Source organism: Lepidochelys olivacea (genome assembly GCF_965140295.1).
Source record: "Lepidochelys olivacea isolate rLepOli2 genome assembly, chromosome: 9".
Taxonomy (NCBI): domain Eukaryota; kingdom Metazoa; phylum Chordata; order Testudines; family Cheloniidae; genus Lepidochelys; species Lepidochelys olivacea.
In genome coordinates, this window is record NC_140419.1 from 74447985 (window position 1) to 74463549 (window position 15565).

Consider the following 15565-nt stretch of genomic DNA (forward strand, 5'->3'; position numbering starts at 1 on the left):
CACTATGAGCAGATATATAACAACACTCAGTCAAATACACATTCACCATATGGGCAGGATTGCTGCCTAAGTTAGGAATTTCAGACAGTAAACTATCAATTATGTTTACATCTTACCAACATGGAACAGCTTGAGCAGCTTCTATCATGAACTAGACAGATACTCAGATATAGCTCCTCAGCTTCACTGGAGCTACACCAGTTTACACTAGCAGAGGACCTGTCTGCAAAACCCTGATTCTATACTGTTAAAAACTGGAAATCTGGCCACAAAAAAACATGTCATCTATTTATAATCTTCTAGCTACTTGCATACATGCCTATCCTTGCAGATGGCATGTCCTCTCTCAGGTTTTTCTAATCCTCATTCTGAGATACAGATATTAAGCAACAATGAGTTTAATTGGGAAGTCTTTCATTCTTATAAATGGTCAACATACTTACAGAAAATCCCATTTACAGGGACTAGCCCTTTATACCTTTTCACAGGCCTTATCTAGACTCAGATTTAAAGGTGTGATATTATCAGTCAATTCGTAGGAGCCTTTAAAAGTCTGTTTCTTGTTTCAAAGCTTTAAGAGAACTTTAATCACCAAATCCACTTGCTTATACAATTTGATACAAATGTTCATCTTAATTTGAACAGAATGCAAATTCAGGTAATAAGCAAAAAGTGACTGGACACCAAGGCATTTTGTCCAGCGCATTTCAGTTCTGTTTATTAAGAATGTGTGCTACGCAGCGCATACCCAGAAGGAAATGGAAATTCATAGCAGTCTGTCAGAAGACTATATTCTGCCCTCAGTTACGTGGATGCAACTTCCATTGAGTTCAACAGCATTTTTGCATGTTGTATATGAAAGTTGAATTCTGTCCAAAGAAACCATGGACAAAAATCAACAAAGAAAATCAAATATAATTTTCTCTTATGTAGACATAATTTTAAAGCTACATAGGTGGATTAAAACTAAAGTGTTTTAAAAGAATATATGTAGCCTAGTGGACAGATTACTGGACTAGAAATCAAGAGAACTGGGTTCTATTCCTGGCTTTGCCACTAATCTGCTGGGTGACCTGGGTCAAGTAGCCTCATTGCTCTATGCCATTGTATAGTTTCCCTGTCTGTAAAATGGGATAATGATACTGACCTCCTTTGTAAAGCACTTTGAGATTTACAGATGAAGTAAGTACCATTATTTAAATTCAACCCTATTATCTGTTTATTACATTTAAGTAATTAATAAACAAAATAAACAATGTAGGGCTTGATTGTATAGTTACCACAAGGTCTGGGGCAGCATAATTACGTTAACCCAGAAAGAGACTTGGAACTGAATTGTGATGCAAAGTCAAAATTTCCTCTTCTTCATTGCTCCTGGAGGAAGTAACTGGGCACAGATGTGCCAGCTGGTGTGTTAGGAGGAAGAGTTAGGGTTTCTCTTATTTGCAACCCTCTTTTGCACGGGGTGGGAGTGGTGAATAGTGGTCTTGCAGGAGCTGCTCCCCAGCCCTGCACAGTAATCTGCAAGGCAGATAGATAGTGTAGGGGACGGAGGGGTCGTTTTTTGTTTCCTGAGTCCCTGGCAGGGCATACAGGGCAAGCCAAAACTTTGGCCTAAAGAAGGGAAGAGACACATTTTGATATAAAAATCCTGTCATTGTTTAAAAATCATACACAGTGGAGATTCTTAGAAATATAAGGACAAAATAAAGTAAACCCCTCTCCCAATACTCATGTGTGCCTTGGAAAATTTACAAGATTCCTTCCAATGCCTAATCCACCATCTTTGCAGGTAATTTGAATGCACTTTCAATGCTTTGAGCTTTAAAGCATGCCTTGGACTACTCTTTTTTGTAAATATAATGTTGTCCATTGTTTCTGTATTACTTGAGAAATCTTGAAATTTCAGGTCTTTCATCAGGATAGACAAACCTCAAAGACTATAATATCCTGAGTATCCTTTACATCAAGATATGACTGTGAAACTTAGATTGTAAGATCTTTGTGGCAGGGACTGTCTTTTTTGTTCTGGGTTTGTACAGCGCCTAGAACAATGGGGTCCTAGACCATGACTGGGGCTCTTAGGCATTATTATAATACAAACAAACAAATAAATACTACATAATAATGAAATTAGATTGGTTGGCATTTTTTTTTTTGTTTTTAAAGTAGTGCAATAATTATTTACCTTCCTCATGGATGTGCTCCCTTGACGGTCACTGGCAGAACTAGCGTACCTATGACAGAGATGAAGAAGATTTTAGAGTATAAAAGAAAACAAATAGAATCCGAATAAAAATGACATATATTCAGGCATGCTTAGTGATTTAACTGAATGACTCCCAGTGATGGTAAATGCAAATCATGTAGCTAAATTCCTGTGCAGCACTTTGAAAATATACCTAATATGTGCACTTTATACAACTGAAGTATTAAAAATGGATCCAGGTCCATCTTCAACATTCTGATTTACAAACAGACAAATTCAGTGTAAGAAAGTCTGATCCCTTTGCAAGTCTTTGTCCTAACAATCTTCAAAGTTAATTAGCTGAAGTCTAGCTAATGCAAATATTGACAAAAATAGATTTAAAAAAATGATTTGAAGTGATTCTTTCCTCTGTGTCTTTAGGGAGTCTTGTATGTCCTAGGTTGCAAGTTCTTTGTAGTATGCATCACCTTGATATCTGTCTTGTATCAATGGGAATTTATATGGCTGGAAGAGGGCCATACCAACCATTGCAACCTTCAGGCCGAAAGAGGGCACCAGATGATATAGTTGGTAGGTTAGTGTGATGCTGGCAGACCAGGTTCCAGCTCATGACAAGGCTCCAGGCCTCACTGAACACTTGCAAATGCCTTGCTTACCTGTGTGTTAGCGTTATCAAAATAGATATTAGATAAACACATTCTGATCAATGTAACAGTGTTTAGACTTGATAAAATACTTGTAGGATGCGGCATGTATTAATCTCATTTATAATCTCTATAGCCCATTGTATAAAATTATATTGAGAGTTTGCATTGTAAACCTCTGATATTGTGTAACTCACTGAACAGGAAAAGAAGTACTAATGTAAAGGGCTCATCCTTCGTACAAGATGGCCTATTGAAGGCAAATGAGGGATGGTGTAGCATCAAAGAAGAGAGTCCCTGTTGACTGCGTTCCTAATTACCTCCAAGGAGGACAGACCTATGCATGAACTCATCCCATCAGTTTTGCCCCTGGAGTGGAGGGGATAAAAATCCCTGACTCGGAGAAACTGAATCTCTTTTATGCTGTCTGTACTGGGAGGGGCAAAGATTTCTAGACATAAGCAAAGAGATCCCCATGCTGCTTGGCATGGGTTAGTCCTGAAATAAATTTTGAACTGACAGATTACTACAACTGTTACCTTTAGAATCACAGACTGAAACTCATTGTATATATATGCTTGCTTGCTTGAACCTATAAATAACTTTTTCTTTTTCCTAGTTAATAACTTTTTACTTAGTTTACCACAGGATTGGCTACAAGCGTTGTCTTTGCTGTGAGATCTAAAGAGATCAAATTGAGCTGGAGTAAATGACTGATCTTTGGGATTGGGAGCAATCTGAACATTTTGTGGTCTTTGGTGTAAGTGACAATTTATCACATAGTCCATTTTACCTGGGTGGCAAGATAGCCTGGAGTATCAAAGGGGACTGTTTGTGACTCCATTATAAGGCTACTGTAGTACTTCAGGAGTTCACATTTGTTACTGGGTTGGTGAAATCTAATTATAGAACATGCAATCAGTTTGGGGTGTCTGTCCTGCTTTTTGACAGTCTTCCCTGAGGTTGGCACTCTCAGTTATGAACTATTCCAGACATCATGACAGGTAGATAGAACATTTTTATTCACATAAAACAGCATTTTCTTGGCTTCTTCAGAAAAAATACAGTAATATCAGTTGAAATTGTGAGTTTTGCTTTAAATGTCACCTATGTTTTATGACGTGTTAGTTTGTAGACGTGTGTTTGAATTGTGCCCTGTACAAGTAATTTATTCAACACACTAATCTGTGTAAATTTGTCATTTTCTCCCGTATAATTATACAGTCATAACAAGGATAATTTGTGTTATTTCCTGTGCCTTTATTTTAGCAACATGTAAGGACACTTACATATACACTGATACTAGCGATTGTGGTGCCAAAACACTAATCTGACAGGATTGGTAGGTACCACTTTTGTCACTGAAAGGAGATCCTTAACCTTTTCTCTCATTCTTATCATCCTGTGTCATAAACCCTCATAATCTGTTAGAGAGTCGATACTTCTCTAATGTGCCATTCAGCAACTCTTCCCTCACGTTATAGCTGCTAAACCACTGCTTAGTAGGACATGTAATGACACAGATGGTGACTGTCATAAATGTAAAGGGAAGGGTAAACCCCTTTAAAATCCCTCCTGGCCAGAGGAAAAATCCTCTCACCTGTAAAGGGTTAAGAAGCTAAAGGTAACCTTGCTGGCACCTGACCAAAATGACCAATGAGGAGACAAGATACTTTCAAAAGCTGGGAGGAGGGAGAGAAACAAAGGGTCTGTGTCTGTCTATATGCTGCTTTTGCTGGGGATAGACCAGGAATGGAGTCTTAGAACTTTAGTAAGTAATCTATCTAGGTATGTGTTAGATTATGATTTCTTTAAATGGCTGAGAAAAGAATTGTGCTGAATAGAATGACTATTTCTATCTGTGTGTCTTTTTTGTAACTTAAGGTTTTGCCTAGAGGGATTCTCTATGTTTTGAATCTAATTACCCTGTAAGGTACCTACCATCCTGATTTTACAGGGGTGATTCCTTTACTTCTATTTACTTCTATTTCTATTAAAAGTCTTCTTGTAAGAAAACTGAATGCTTTTTCATTGTTCTCAGATCCAAGGGTTTGGGTCTGTGGTCACCTATGCAAATTGGTGAGGATTTTTACCAAACCTTTCCCAGGAAGTGGGGTGCAAGGATTGGGAGGATTTGGGGGGGAAAGACGTGTCCAAACTACGTTTCCCAGTAAACCCAGTTAGAGTTTGGTGGTGGCAGTGGTTATTCCAAGGACAAAGGATAAAATTAATTTGTACCTTGGGGAAGTTTTAACCTAAGCTGGTAAAAGTAAGCTTAGGAGGTTTTCATGCAGGTCCCCACATCTGTACCCTGGAGTTCAGAGTGGGGGAGGAACCTTGACAGTGACCTCTCTGACTTTTTCTCTCTAAATCTTTCAGTTTGACTTTTCCAGAGAATCATATTATCACACCAACAAGACACGTAAAAAGCACTGACATATACCTAAAATAAGTTCTCTGTTCTTTCCCTTTTCATAGTAAATAAACAAGAATCTGTGTATGCCTCTCAACTCCTTGATAGAGAAATTGGCAATAATGTAAAACAGAGAAATCAGAATAAGGAAGTCCAGAGAGGGAAGAAAAATCTAGAGATTCAGAAAGCCCTAAACGTACTCTACCACTGATGAGCTATTACCAGCAGGAGAGCGGGGTGGGGGGGGGCGGGGGGACAGGACTTTTTGTAGTGATAATCAAGGTGGGCCATTTCCGGCAGTTGACAAGAACATCTGGGGGGGTGGGGGCGGGAAAATAGACGTTCTTGTCAACTGCTGGAAATGGCCCACCTTGATTATCACTACAAAAGGTTCCCCCTCCGCCCTCCACCCCCCCGCTCTCCTGCTGGTAATAGCTCACCTTACCTGATCACTCTCTTGTTACAGTGTGTATGGTAACACCCATTGTTTCATGTTTTCTGTGTATATAAATCTCCCCACTGTATTTTCCTCTGAATGCATCCGATGAAGTGAGCTGTAGCTCATGAAAGCTTATGCTCAAATAAATTTGTTAGTCTCTAAGGTGCCACAAGTACTCCTTTTCTTTTTAATTGGTATTCAGTATCAGTTAGGATCCTGACAAGGATCTGGCAACAACAAACAAAGCCAAATCATTCACAGAATTAGGATTTAAGCATGCTGTCAGTCACTCATGCTTTACTACTTGGGATGGCATTGAAAAAGAAACTGACTAACATGAAAATATGCAATACCTGGTGGTCTGTGCCCTCAAATATCCACATATACATGGGCATTTTAAATAGCCATGTTTTCATGCCCTTCCTGGAAGCATCACTTCCAGAAAGAGATGCTTTCAGTTAGGTTATTGCAGTGCTAGCCAAAAAACGTTTTTACGCTGCTTCCCTAAGAATCCCTATCAGCAGCAATATTTTTATGAACGACATAAACAAATAGAAGCCTATGGTAGGTGGTGCAGATAGTTTTCTGATTTGATGAATTCAGCTGTTATGAGAAGACAAATTTACCAATCAGAACAAAATTATCCAGTTCTTGTAGATAGGGATCCATCAGTCCTGAATCACTAATGGAAACTGGCAGGCAGTAGTCAAAAGTGACATGGGGTAGTTTGACTTCTATATTTCGGGGAGGGCGGGGAGAGGAAGGCTCCAGTCAGGACAATGGAGCTGCACGCAGGGATGCAAATTCTGCGCTTGCCCAAAGATTGCAGTTTAGGGTGGGCAACGCTCCCGCCAAACTACTCCCATGAGTGGGAAGGTTGAATACGAACAAAATTTTTGATAAAAAGAAATGGAAGTGTAAAGGAAAGACTCAGGAGATCAGAGCAGCCTGCAGATTTTGGGGGTTGAAAGAGGCACCTGGAAACGAGGAAATGCTCAACGTGTGGTATTTGATAAAGGAATGTGCAGGAGCCCAAACTGCACATAGCACATTTTGTCTTAAAATGCTTCTCTTCTCTCTACCCATGAGACTGCTATAAAATACTTCAGTCCTGCTGGGAAAAGTTTCCCCTGACTTCTGGATTGTTTTTTAAAGTCACTGCTTTGACCCATCTGGAAAATGTCAGTGTCAATATTTTATCTCCTCTTATGGACAACATACAATATGAATAATGAATCTGTTTCTTGAACTGAGGAGTCCTGTTCAAGTAAAGTTTTAGAGTGTCATACAACCAGAAAATAAAGCTGGACCTTCTTAGAGTGATTTTAGGAATATTATCTGAAGGCACCTTGTGAAGTTTTAGGGCAAGTCTATAAACAGATGTTTTTAGGTGCTAGCTGTCCAGGGTCTACAATATCCTCTCAGGTTCAGGAATACTTGGTCATCATATAGGTGCCGACTCCGTGGGTGCTCCGGGACTAGAGCACCCATGGAAAAAAATAGTGGGTGCTCAGCACCCACCGGCAGCCCCACTGATCAGCTCCTCCCTCTCCCTCCCAGCACCTTCTGCCTGCTGTTATCAGCTGTTCAGTAGCATGCAGGAGGCACTGGGGGGAAAGGAGTAGGAATAGGGGTGGAGTGGGAGTGGGAAGAGGTGGGACGGGGGCAGGGTGGGAAGAGGCAGGTTGGAGGTGGGGCCTTGGGAGAAGGGGTGGAGTGGGGTTGGGTCCTGGGGCAGAATTGGGGAGGTTGAGCACCCCCCAGCAAATCACAAAGTCAGTGCCTCTGGCTGGTCAACCTTTTTTTTCTTTTGTTTTCATTTTTGAAGGGTCTTCTTTGGTACCTTATCAAATTCGCCCTCAGAGTCAATTTCTAGGGCTTTAATAATCTGCAGGATAATTATTTAAGGTCTTATGTGTATGAAATAATTTTCCTCCAATTAAAATGATTCCTCAGACATTCTTATCCAGGGATCACATTGGAAGAAGAGGTGGCCTGACTTCTCCTCCACTTCAGAGGAGGAAATTCTCTCCATAGAAGTTAGGGAATCAAGGAAGTTAGAGATGAAAGAGACCTACTATGTTAACTAGTTCAGATTCAAGTAATCTATATAATCTCATTTTGGTTGAGTTCTTCTTAGTCTTCCTTTTTCTGAGGACAGTTGTCAAATAAGAGAAGGAGGAAGAGTTGAGGGGGAAGATATCCTTATTTTAGCCTGGAATCATTTTTCTAGCGTATTGAAAACAGCTGCTCTTCTAATTAGTACACTGAGTGCTTAACTTCCTTTCTTGTTCAAAGTGTCAAACTGTTTAATTACAGTGCAAACAGGAAACACTTGGATCTAGAAAAGAACATCAGATGTTCCAGTCAGTAATAAGTAGCACCTGCTTTTATGGATTTTAAAAATAAAATAAACAGAACATCATATGATGTCTCCTTATGCACTACTACTACTGGTATGGCATTAAATAATGTAAAAATAAAATATAAAAAAATTGAAAATAAAAATGGTTTTAAAATGAATTTTCCACATTTTTCTGAAATAACATTTTGTAAAATTTCTATTTTGCAGAAAATTTCAGAAATATTTTGTTCGGTTCCAATTCTGAATAAAAACAAATATTGTATTGAAATTTCAAATTTCCCAGGAAATTCCGAGTTTCAACTAGCTCTAGCCAGCATACCAATGGTACAGAAGGGGTGGTGTCCAGCTAAGGATCTGTTGTGATAAAGTGGAAGGAACTGGAGATGGGATGAAGAGTGGAGATGCTGAGAAAGATGGAGGCTCACAGGGGTAAAAGGTAGACCTAATCTTGAAGCCTCAGAAGGGATATGAAGGACAAGACACATACCCCCTGGTCTTGAAGCTCCAGAAGGACTCCTCAATAGTAAATGTCTTCCTGCAGGAGGCACATCCTCTACTTATGACTAGCAAAAATGTCTCTCTTTTAAGTGGGTCCATTGATTGCAATGGTGGGAGTACTGGGGCATACTATGACAAAATTAGGCTAGACATTTCTTAAGAGGGGGAGCCGATGCAAGAAGTCTGCATCCCACTTCTCTCCTCTGGCAAGGAGTCAGTAGCTGAAGACCAGGCCTGATGCTGACTTGGCTGCAGCCAATGCTCTTTCGGGTTATGAGCCTGAGGCATTAGTGGAGGTAACCCAGATGTGCTTGCCACAGCTCTTTTCCTCCAAGTTAGTTCCTGCTCCTCTTGAGTCTGATGTTGCTGAGGAGACAGACTATAGGCTTTTAATTTGATGGATTTCTGTGCATGAAAAATTGGAGCAGTAAATGCTGTGGCTTTTCCCCACAGGTTGTACTGTTAAATTTGGTTTCCAAAATAGTGACTTTGTTAATTATTGTTATTATATTAAATGTTTATTAAAAATGTTTAATACAATTTGTCTACATAAAGCACAGACACAAATTTGCCTTACACAGGAAAAATACCATCCTGCAACACAGTCTTATGTGGAGATTAAGAATCTTTTCTTAGATTCTTGACTGGATTCAGCTTGAACTCCTTGAAAGATCTTTGATCATGTTCAGCCTCACAAGTTATATAAGAAACTGGAATAAAAACTTAGGGCCAAATTTTACTCTCACTGAATTCAGTAGGCTTCCACCAGTGTGAGAACAGAATTAGTCCCTTCACCTTTATCTCATTGAGTTGTTTCTACATGTTGCAATGCATTTAATTGCGTGACGCCTTTGAAGACAGTTTATGTGGATCTAATCTATACCTTCAGGAGTATATTGAGAATGGAGTCCTGGATCTATTCCATTCCTTTAATTCCTTTTTGACTTTGGAGTTTTGATGATCTCAGTGGAAGTGTTTAAGAAACTCTGTTATTTGAAAGTACAGTTCTTCCCTGAAAAAGTGACTAATCAATCTGCTCTCTGTGCATACTTAGAAATATATCTACCTATTTTATAATTATTTGTATTATGATTAAGATAATTTTGACTACGAATTAATTCTACAGACTGACCTAGATTCTCTTTTGGCTTGCATATCAACAGTATTTCTAACTAAATTCTGATGGCAAAATCTTTATTGTTGGTAATGTATGAACCAGAAACAACTCATTTTGGCGTTCAGATTATAGCTTGAACCTGCAAAACTGGCATTTAGAAAAAACATCTCTTCATGAAGCAGGTTTTTAATAAAGTTACTTTTCAGAGTAGAACTATACTTGAGGGATGTTTCTTTGAGATCTCATAAAGGACACCTCTTTCACAACAAGAAAAGGAGTACTTGTGGCACCTTAGAGACTAACCAATTTATTTGAGCATAAGCTTTCGTGAGCTACAGCTCACTTCATCGGATGCATACCGTGGAAACTGCAGCAGAGTTTATATATACACAGAGAATATGAAACAATACCTCCTCCCACCCCACTGTCCTGCTGGTAATAGCTTATCTAAAGTGATCATCAGGTGGGCCTCTTTCACAACTGAAGTCAGTCTTACATCACACTGCATTGCTAACCTTTAGTCTTGTAATTTTGCTTTCACCTACAGTAACAATTATTTTACATCTGAAAACTTAATGTGATAAAATACTTTGAAAAACAGTCAATTCACACATGAACTAACCACTCCTTATTAGTTTATATTGTCCATGTTAAAAGCAGGGTATAGCCATGAGTATGCCTGGTGGGCCATTCGTTAACATTTTTTTTTAACAATGCACCCTGGGGTGCAGTGCTACCAAAGCAGTCTGGAGCATTGCTCTGGCACCTAAAATCCAGGATGGAGCTATGCTCCAGTCCTTTGGAAAGCTACTCTCTGGCAGCTCTGCCAGATCCTTCCTACCCACAGAATCCTTTGGCAGCGTGAGCCCAAGGAGAGCTAGAACCTTGGCAGCAGCCCCTGGCTGCTTCCTCCCTCGTAGGCAGCGTGTGTGCATGCGTTGTCCCTGTAAGTATGTGTGTATGAGCTGTCCATGTATTTGTGTGTGCATTCTCCCTGCATGTGACACAGAGCTGTCCCTGTGTGTGTGCATGTTTTCCCTGTATGCGTGTCAGCTGTGTGCATGTGTGTATGTGTTTTCACTGTACGTGTGTGCATGCCACCTGCCCTGTGTATGTGTGTGTCGTGTGTGTGTGTGTGCGCGTGTGTGTCCCTGTCCATCTCTACGATGTGGTGGGAGGGACACTAGCTAGGCAATGTAAGTTCTTTATGGACTTTCATTTAATTTAGTAATTGGTTAAAATTTGATCTGATGACACCGCTTGCTTGACTTTTCTAAGTACATTTACTGCAGATTTATATAGATGCTACTTTATGTTATGTTAAATGGCTGTGCATGGACAATATTTAATGCATGTGGAGATTTAATTGTTTTAAGTCACTTACAACATAAATGATTTGCTGTGACATCAGACCTTTGGTCACTACCCATCCACCATAAATTGGGGCCCACCTAATTTTCCATTTCTAGCTACGTCACTGATTAAAAGTAATTTCTTTTCACATTCAGTGGCAAAGAGACTCATTCACTTTAACGACCAGGGTGAACAGTTTCAAAAATATATGTAGCATGAATTCTACATAAGTCCTGAAAATTTACCATCACGTACAATTATGTAGGTGAAGTTTCAAATTGTTTTTTTTCTTTCCTTTTGGCAACTGTTCCTTAGTCACAACACTGCTTATAGTGAAAACAGTACTATCTTCTCTCCTAAAGTCAGATTATTATGAGTGTAGAGAGCCCTGTAAGAAAAAAACCCTACACTTTGGAAACGAAACCAAAAGCATATGTAATGTATTGGCGAGAAAAATAGAAATGGCAGAAGCTTAGCTACATAGGACATAGGACATAAATTTCTTACAAAGAAAGCACATATAAGGCAAATTGCAGAGACAACTCTCACAGTATGTAAAATTCACATACTCTGAAGCAAAACATCCATAGATAAGCTGAAGAAAATAGAAAAGCAGAGGAATAAAGGTAAAAGGAAAATTATTTCTGATATTTAAACTTGATAAATTAACAACATTTTGACTCATACATGTACTAACAGCAGCTTGGGATAGACAGAAGCAGAGGATAATCCTTATTAGAAAGTCATATAGTAACATTACATCCAGTTACAAAGTACTATTTTTAAAGTAAATGGTTTAGAACAGAATTTTGTAACTTTAAAGAAAATGTCCTAAATCCATTTAGTCACAAAATTTAATCTTTCATTTTTATAGCAAATACTCATGGAAAGATACTGAATTAACTAGTTAGGGGACTGAAATCTTCCATGTATTCACAGAACCTAATACAACTTGGGCAGGAGCAATAAAAGCTTCCCTTACCATAGCTCACTAATGTGCCTAATCCCTTCTCCATACAGATTGCTGTTCAGTCTCTATTACTGGGCCTCTCTGCTGAGACTTACAAGGGTACCATTTCTGATGATGACCAGTGCTGGTGCTAGCCCACTGGGGGCCCTAAGCAGGAATAGTTTTGCTACCCTAATACTAAAACAGGCAAGTTCTTATAATAAAAAGCTAATGGGGGCCAATGAGCTGCTTGGGGCCCCTAAGCAATTGCTTAATCTGCTATTGCCTACCGTCGGCTTTGGTGATGACCCCTGTCCACTACAAACTGGACTAAGACCACAAACACTTTTCACATAATCCTCCAAAACTCAGGCAATGGTGAGATCTTTCAGTACATGTTGCTGGGTGAGCTTTAAATGTTTTGAATGTTTAGTACAGGAAAGCCCCCTAAAACATGGATCTGAGGCTAGTCATAAAGGAAACGCCACTAATTCATTAAATTTATTCTAGTGTATTGCCACCAGTTTTATAGACAACACCAGTGTCATCAATGATGGCAATAGAGTTCTAGGAACCGTGTTCGTTGGCATTTTAAAAAAAGTGTTGTGGGAGCAAAGGAAAGAAGAGGGATGGAAGAAGGAAGTGGTTAGGTGAGGAGGACGAGTGATAAGTGGCCATACAAATAACTATGTCAAAAACAAGAGAAAAAGCAGAGAGTAGGCCTCAAAAGATATAGCTATATTACTGTATAAGCACCCAAAATTTTACAGGATCTATTAGAGCGATACATCCAAACCATGTGATTTTCACCCACAGCTAATAAATATACCCAAACATATTGAATCCAGGAGCTAGATTGCCAACTTTAGATATAAATGTTTTCATACAGACCAAGTTACATGCAGCTCTCCTATAAAGGAAGGATGTAACTTCGTCCACAGCTTCTATAAACACACAGGACACAATGCTACAATCACATTTGGCTTCAGTTTCAGTTTTGCCTAAGTAATGAGTGTAGGATTGGATCTGCAGTTTTTAATGCTGATGATTTAAAAACTATTCTATCAATTGTGTCCTCTTTAATCCGTGGTAGTGACCAAGTCAGTTCTGTTGCTTTGTGAGCCAAAACTTAGCACATCCCTGAGGCAGGTTAATGAAGTAAACAGTCACAAATAGTTATGTAAATTGCTAACAGGATTAGTTCAAATGACTCCGGCCATCTGAGCTTTCACCTAGTAAAATTTAGGATATAACTGAATTAGTAGTAGTAGGGATTTTTCAGACTTCTGCAATATTATGTTTATTATGATTAAATAACAACATTTGATGGGCTCCAGTTGTGTTCCATTCCTTCTGAGATGAAGGAATAATTAGTGACACAAAGCCATAAATGGACTAATAAAAAAGAAAAAGTTGTGAGGATCCTCCTGAGCTTCTGTGATTAAGAGAAAATGACAGCCTAATTTGGGTCAAGTCAGCATGATTTTAGCTTTCTTCTACTATATCTTATTCTCCACATAATATTGCAGAAGTCTGAAAAACATCCCTACTACTAATTCAGTTCTACCATTTATCTAGTATTGGTATGTAGATTGGATGATGGTAACAATTTATCTTGTTGAATATACATTTTTTTATACCTCTGGTTAGCTACTGCCTACTCCACTGGTAATGGATAGAAGGTTAAATGATTATTAATTATTGTCAGTAGTAAAAAAAAATTGTGGTGCATTACAAACAGATAAGATATGTTCTCCATTAACTCTGGGATCAAACTGGAGGCTAATCCTTTCTCTTATTTTTATTAAATTATTTGACCAATGAGCAAGATCCAAAAGTATTTGCTGATGACTCCACCTTGTAGTTTTCTCTTATTTATGAAAGTCACAAGGAGAAAAAAAAAGGGGATTTTACATTTGTCAAAAGCTGCTACTGGAGGTGAAGGTGACTAAATGTTATGTGATCAGCTTTTTAAAGATACTGGTTTTGTTGCATAGTTTCTGAATGGCAACACTATAGTACAGGGGGCATCTGTTGGAAGAGAGAGAATGGAAAATTGGCACACGAAACTGAAATATTTCAGAGTAACAGCCGTGTTAGTCTGTATTTGCAAAAAGAAAAGGAGTACTTGTGGCACTTTAGAGACTAACCAATTTATTTATAGTTTCTAAGGGCAATGTTGGTGAAAAAGCAATCTTGGGTCAGTGGACCCATCACCTTTCTAGCTTTTATTTATACAATTCTATGTTCTTGAAGCTCGATGTATCATATCTGGGTGTGGTTGCAATAATTTCAGATAAAAGCTGACAAGATTTTTGAATAGAAGAATTCAGTAATTTTTAAAAATGGAGTCAGTGAGCACTTTTAAACATTTTCCAGATCTGATAGCATATGGGGGGTTTCAAGTTCTCATGGACAAGTAGGCAATCATTTCAGACCAGTCTCTGATAATAGAATTGGCTATAAAAATATTGGTTTCACAGGAAGAGTCATAGCACAATGGTAAGATATGGATGATTCAGAGGAAGACTTAGATATTATTGATAAAATATGGTTGACTGTAGTGAGGGCTGCACCCAAAAGAATATGCATTCTTGGCCACTACTGCTACCTGGGCATTTAAAGAACTAAAACATGGAGGGCAAACTTCCTCAAACAATGGAGGTAAAATAAGACTACAAGCTTTATCACGGTCTAATCCAGGTTGAGTCTCAACCCAGTGACCACCATCTAGGACAGACAAAACAGAGATGTTGAAAAGGGTAACAGACACACACTGAAGGCAGAAGAACCACTTCCTTATATCATAATAGCCTCATATTGTCATGACTTGGAAGGGTTACAGAACAGATTCCTGTAAAACCCACCATAAGATAACCCCTAGGGCAGGTGACTAATTGCCTAAAACTACTCTGGGTTCTATCAAAAAACAAAGGTCAGAGCCAATAAAAAGCTAATGTCAAGAGATGGTTTCTTGAGAAGAGACCTAATAATTGCTGCTTTAAGAGATGCTGGCATCTTGTTCTCCCAAAGAGAGGCAATGACAATCTCCTCCAATGGTGGATTCAGTACATTCCACCTACAGGCCTTCACTAAGTGAAGACGTTCATGGGTCCTTGCTGAACAGGCCTGCATGCGTTCCTGTTGTTTGTATGCAGGTGGCTGTTATGCAAAGGTGAAAGTAAGCCAGCACGGTACAGCGTACTCGCAAGAGCGGGTACACAGCCAATCGTACCAGCATGGGGCAGCTTCTAGGCCCTTTAAATCGCTGCCAAAGCCCTGCTGCCGGAGCCCTGGGGTAGCAGTGGTAGCCGGGAGCCCCGGGGCTCCAGCTGCGAATCAAAGGGCCCGGGGCTCCACTATGGTAGTGGCAGCTGGAGCCCTGGGCCCTTTAAATTGCCACCGGAGCCCCGCTGCCAGAGCCCCGGAGTAGTGGCAGCAGCTGGGAGCCCTGGGGCTCGGACGGCAATTTAAAGGGCCTGGGCCACTGCCGGGAACCCCAAGCCCTTCAAATTGCCGTCTGAGTCCCGGGGCTCCTGCCTGCCGCAGCTACCACTACCATGGGGCTCCTGCGATGA

At 39.6% G+C, this 15565-nt stretch overlaps 1 protein-coding gene across 1 annotated transcript in view; it reads right to left on the reverse strand.

Annotated features, from left to right (window-relative positions):
- The window catches only part of LOC311526311 (connector enhancer of kinase suppressor of ras 2-like), a gene marked incomplete at its 5' end in the record, with an annotated part of 376450 nt that overhangs the window by 66732 nt on the left and 294153 nt on the right, over window positions 1-15565 (reverse strand). Inside the window, one exon of the mRNA XM_084639211.1 lies at window positions 2189-2237. Coding sequence (XP_084495337.1) covers window positions 2189-2237 — 49 coding nt within the window. The remainder of the gene's footprint in view (window positions 1-2188; window positions 2238-15565) is intronic.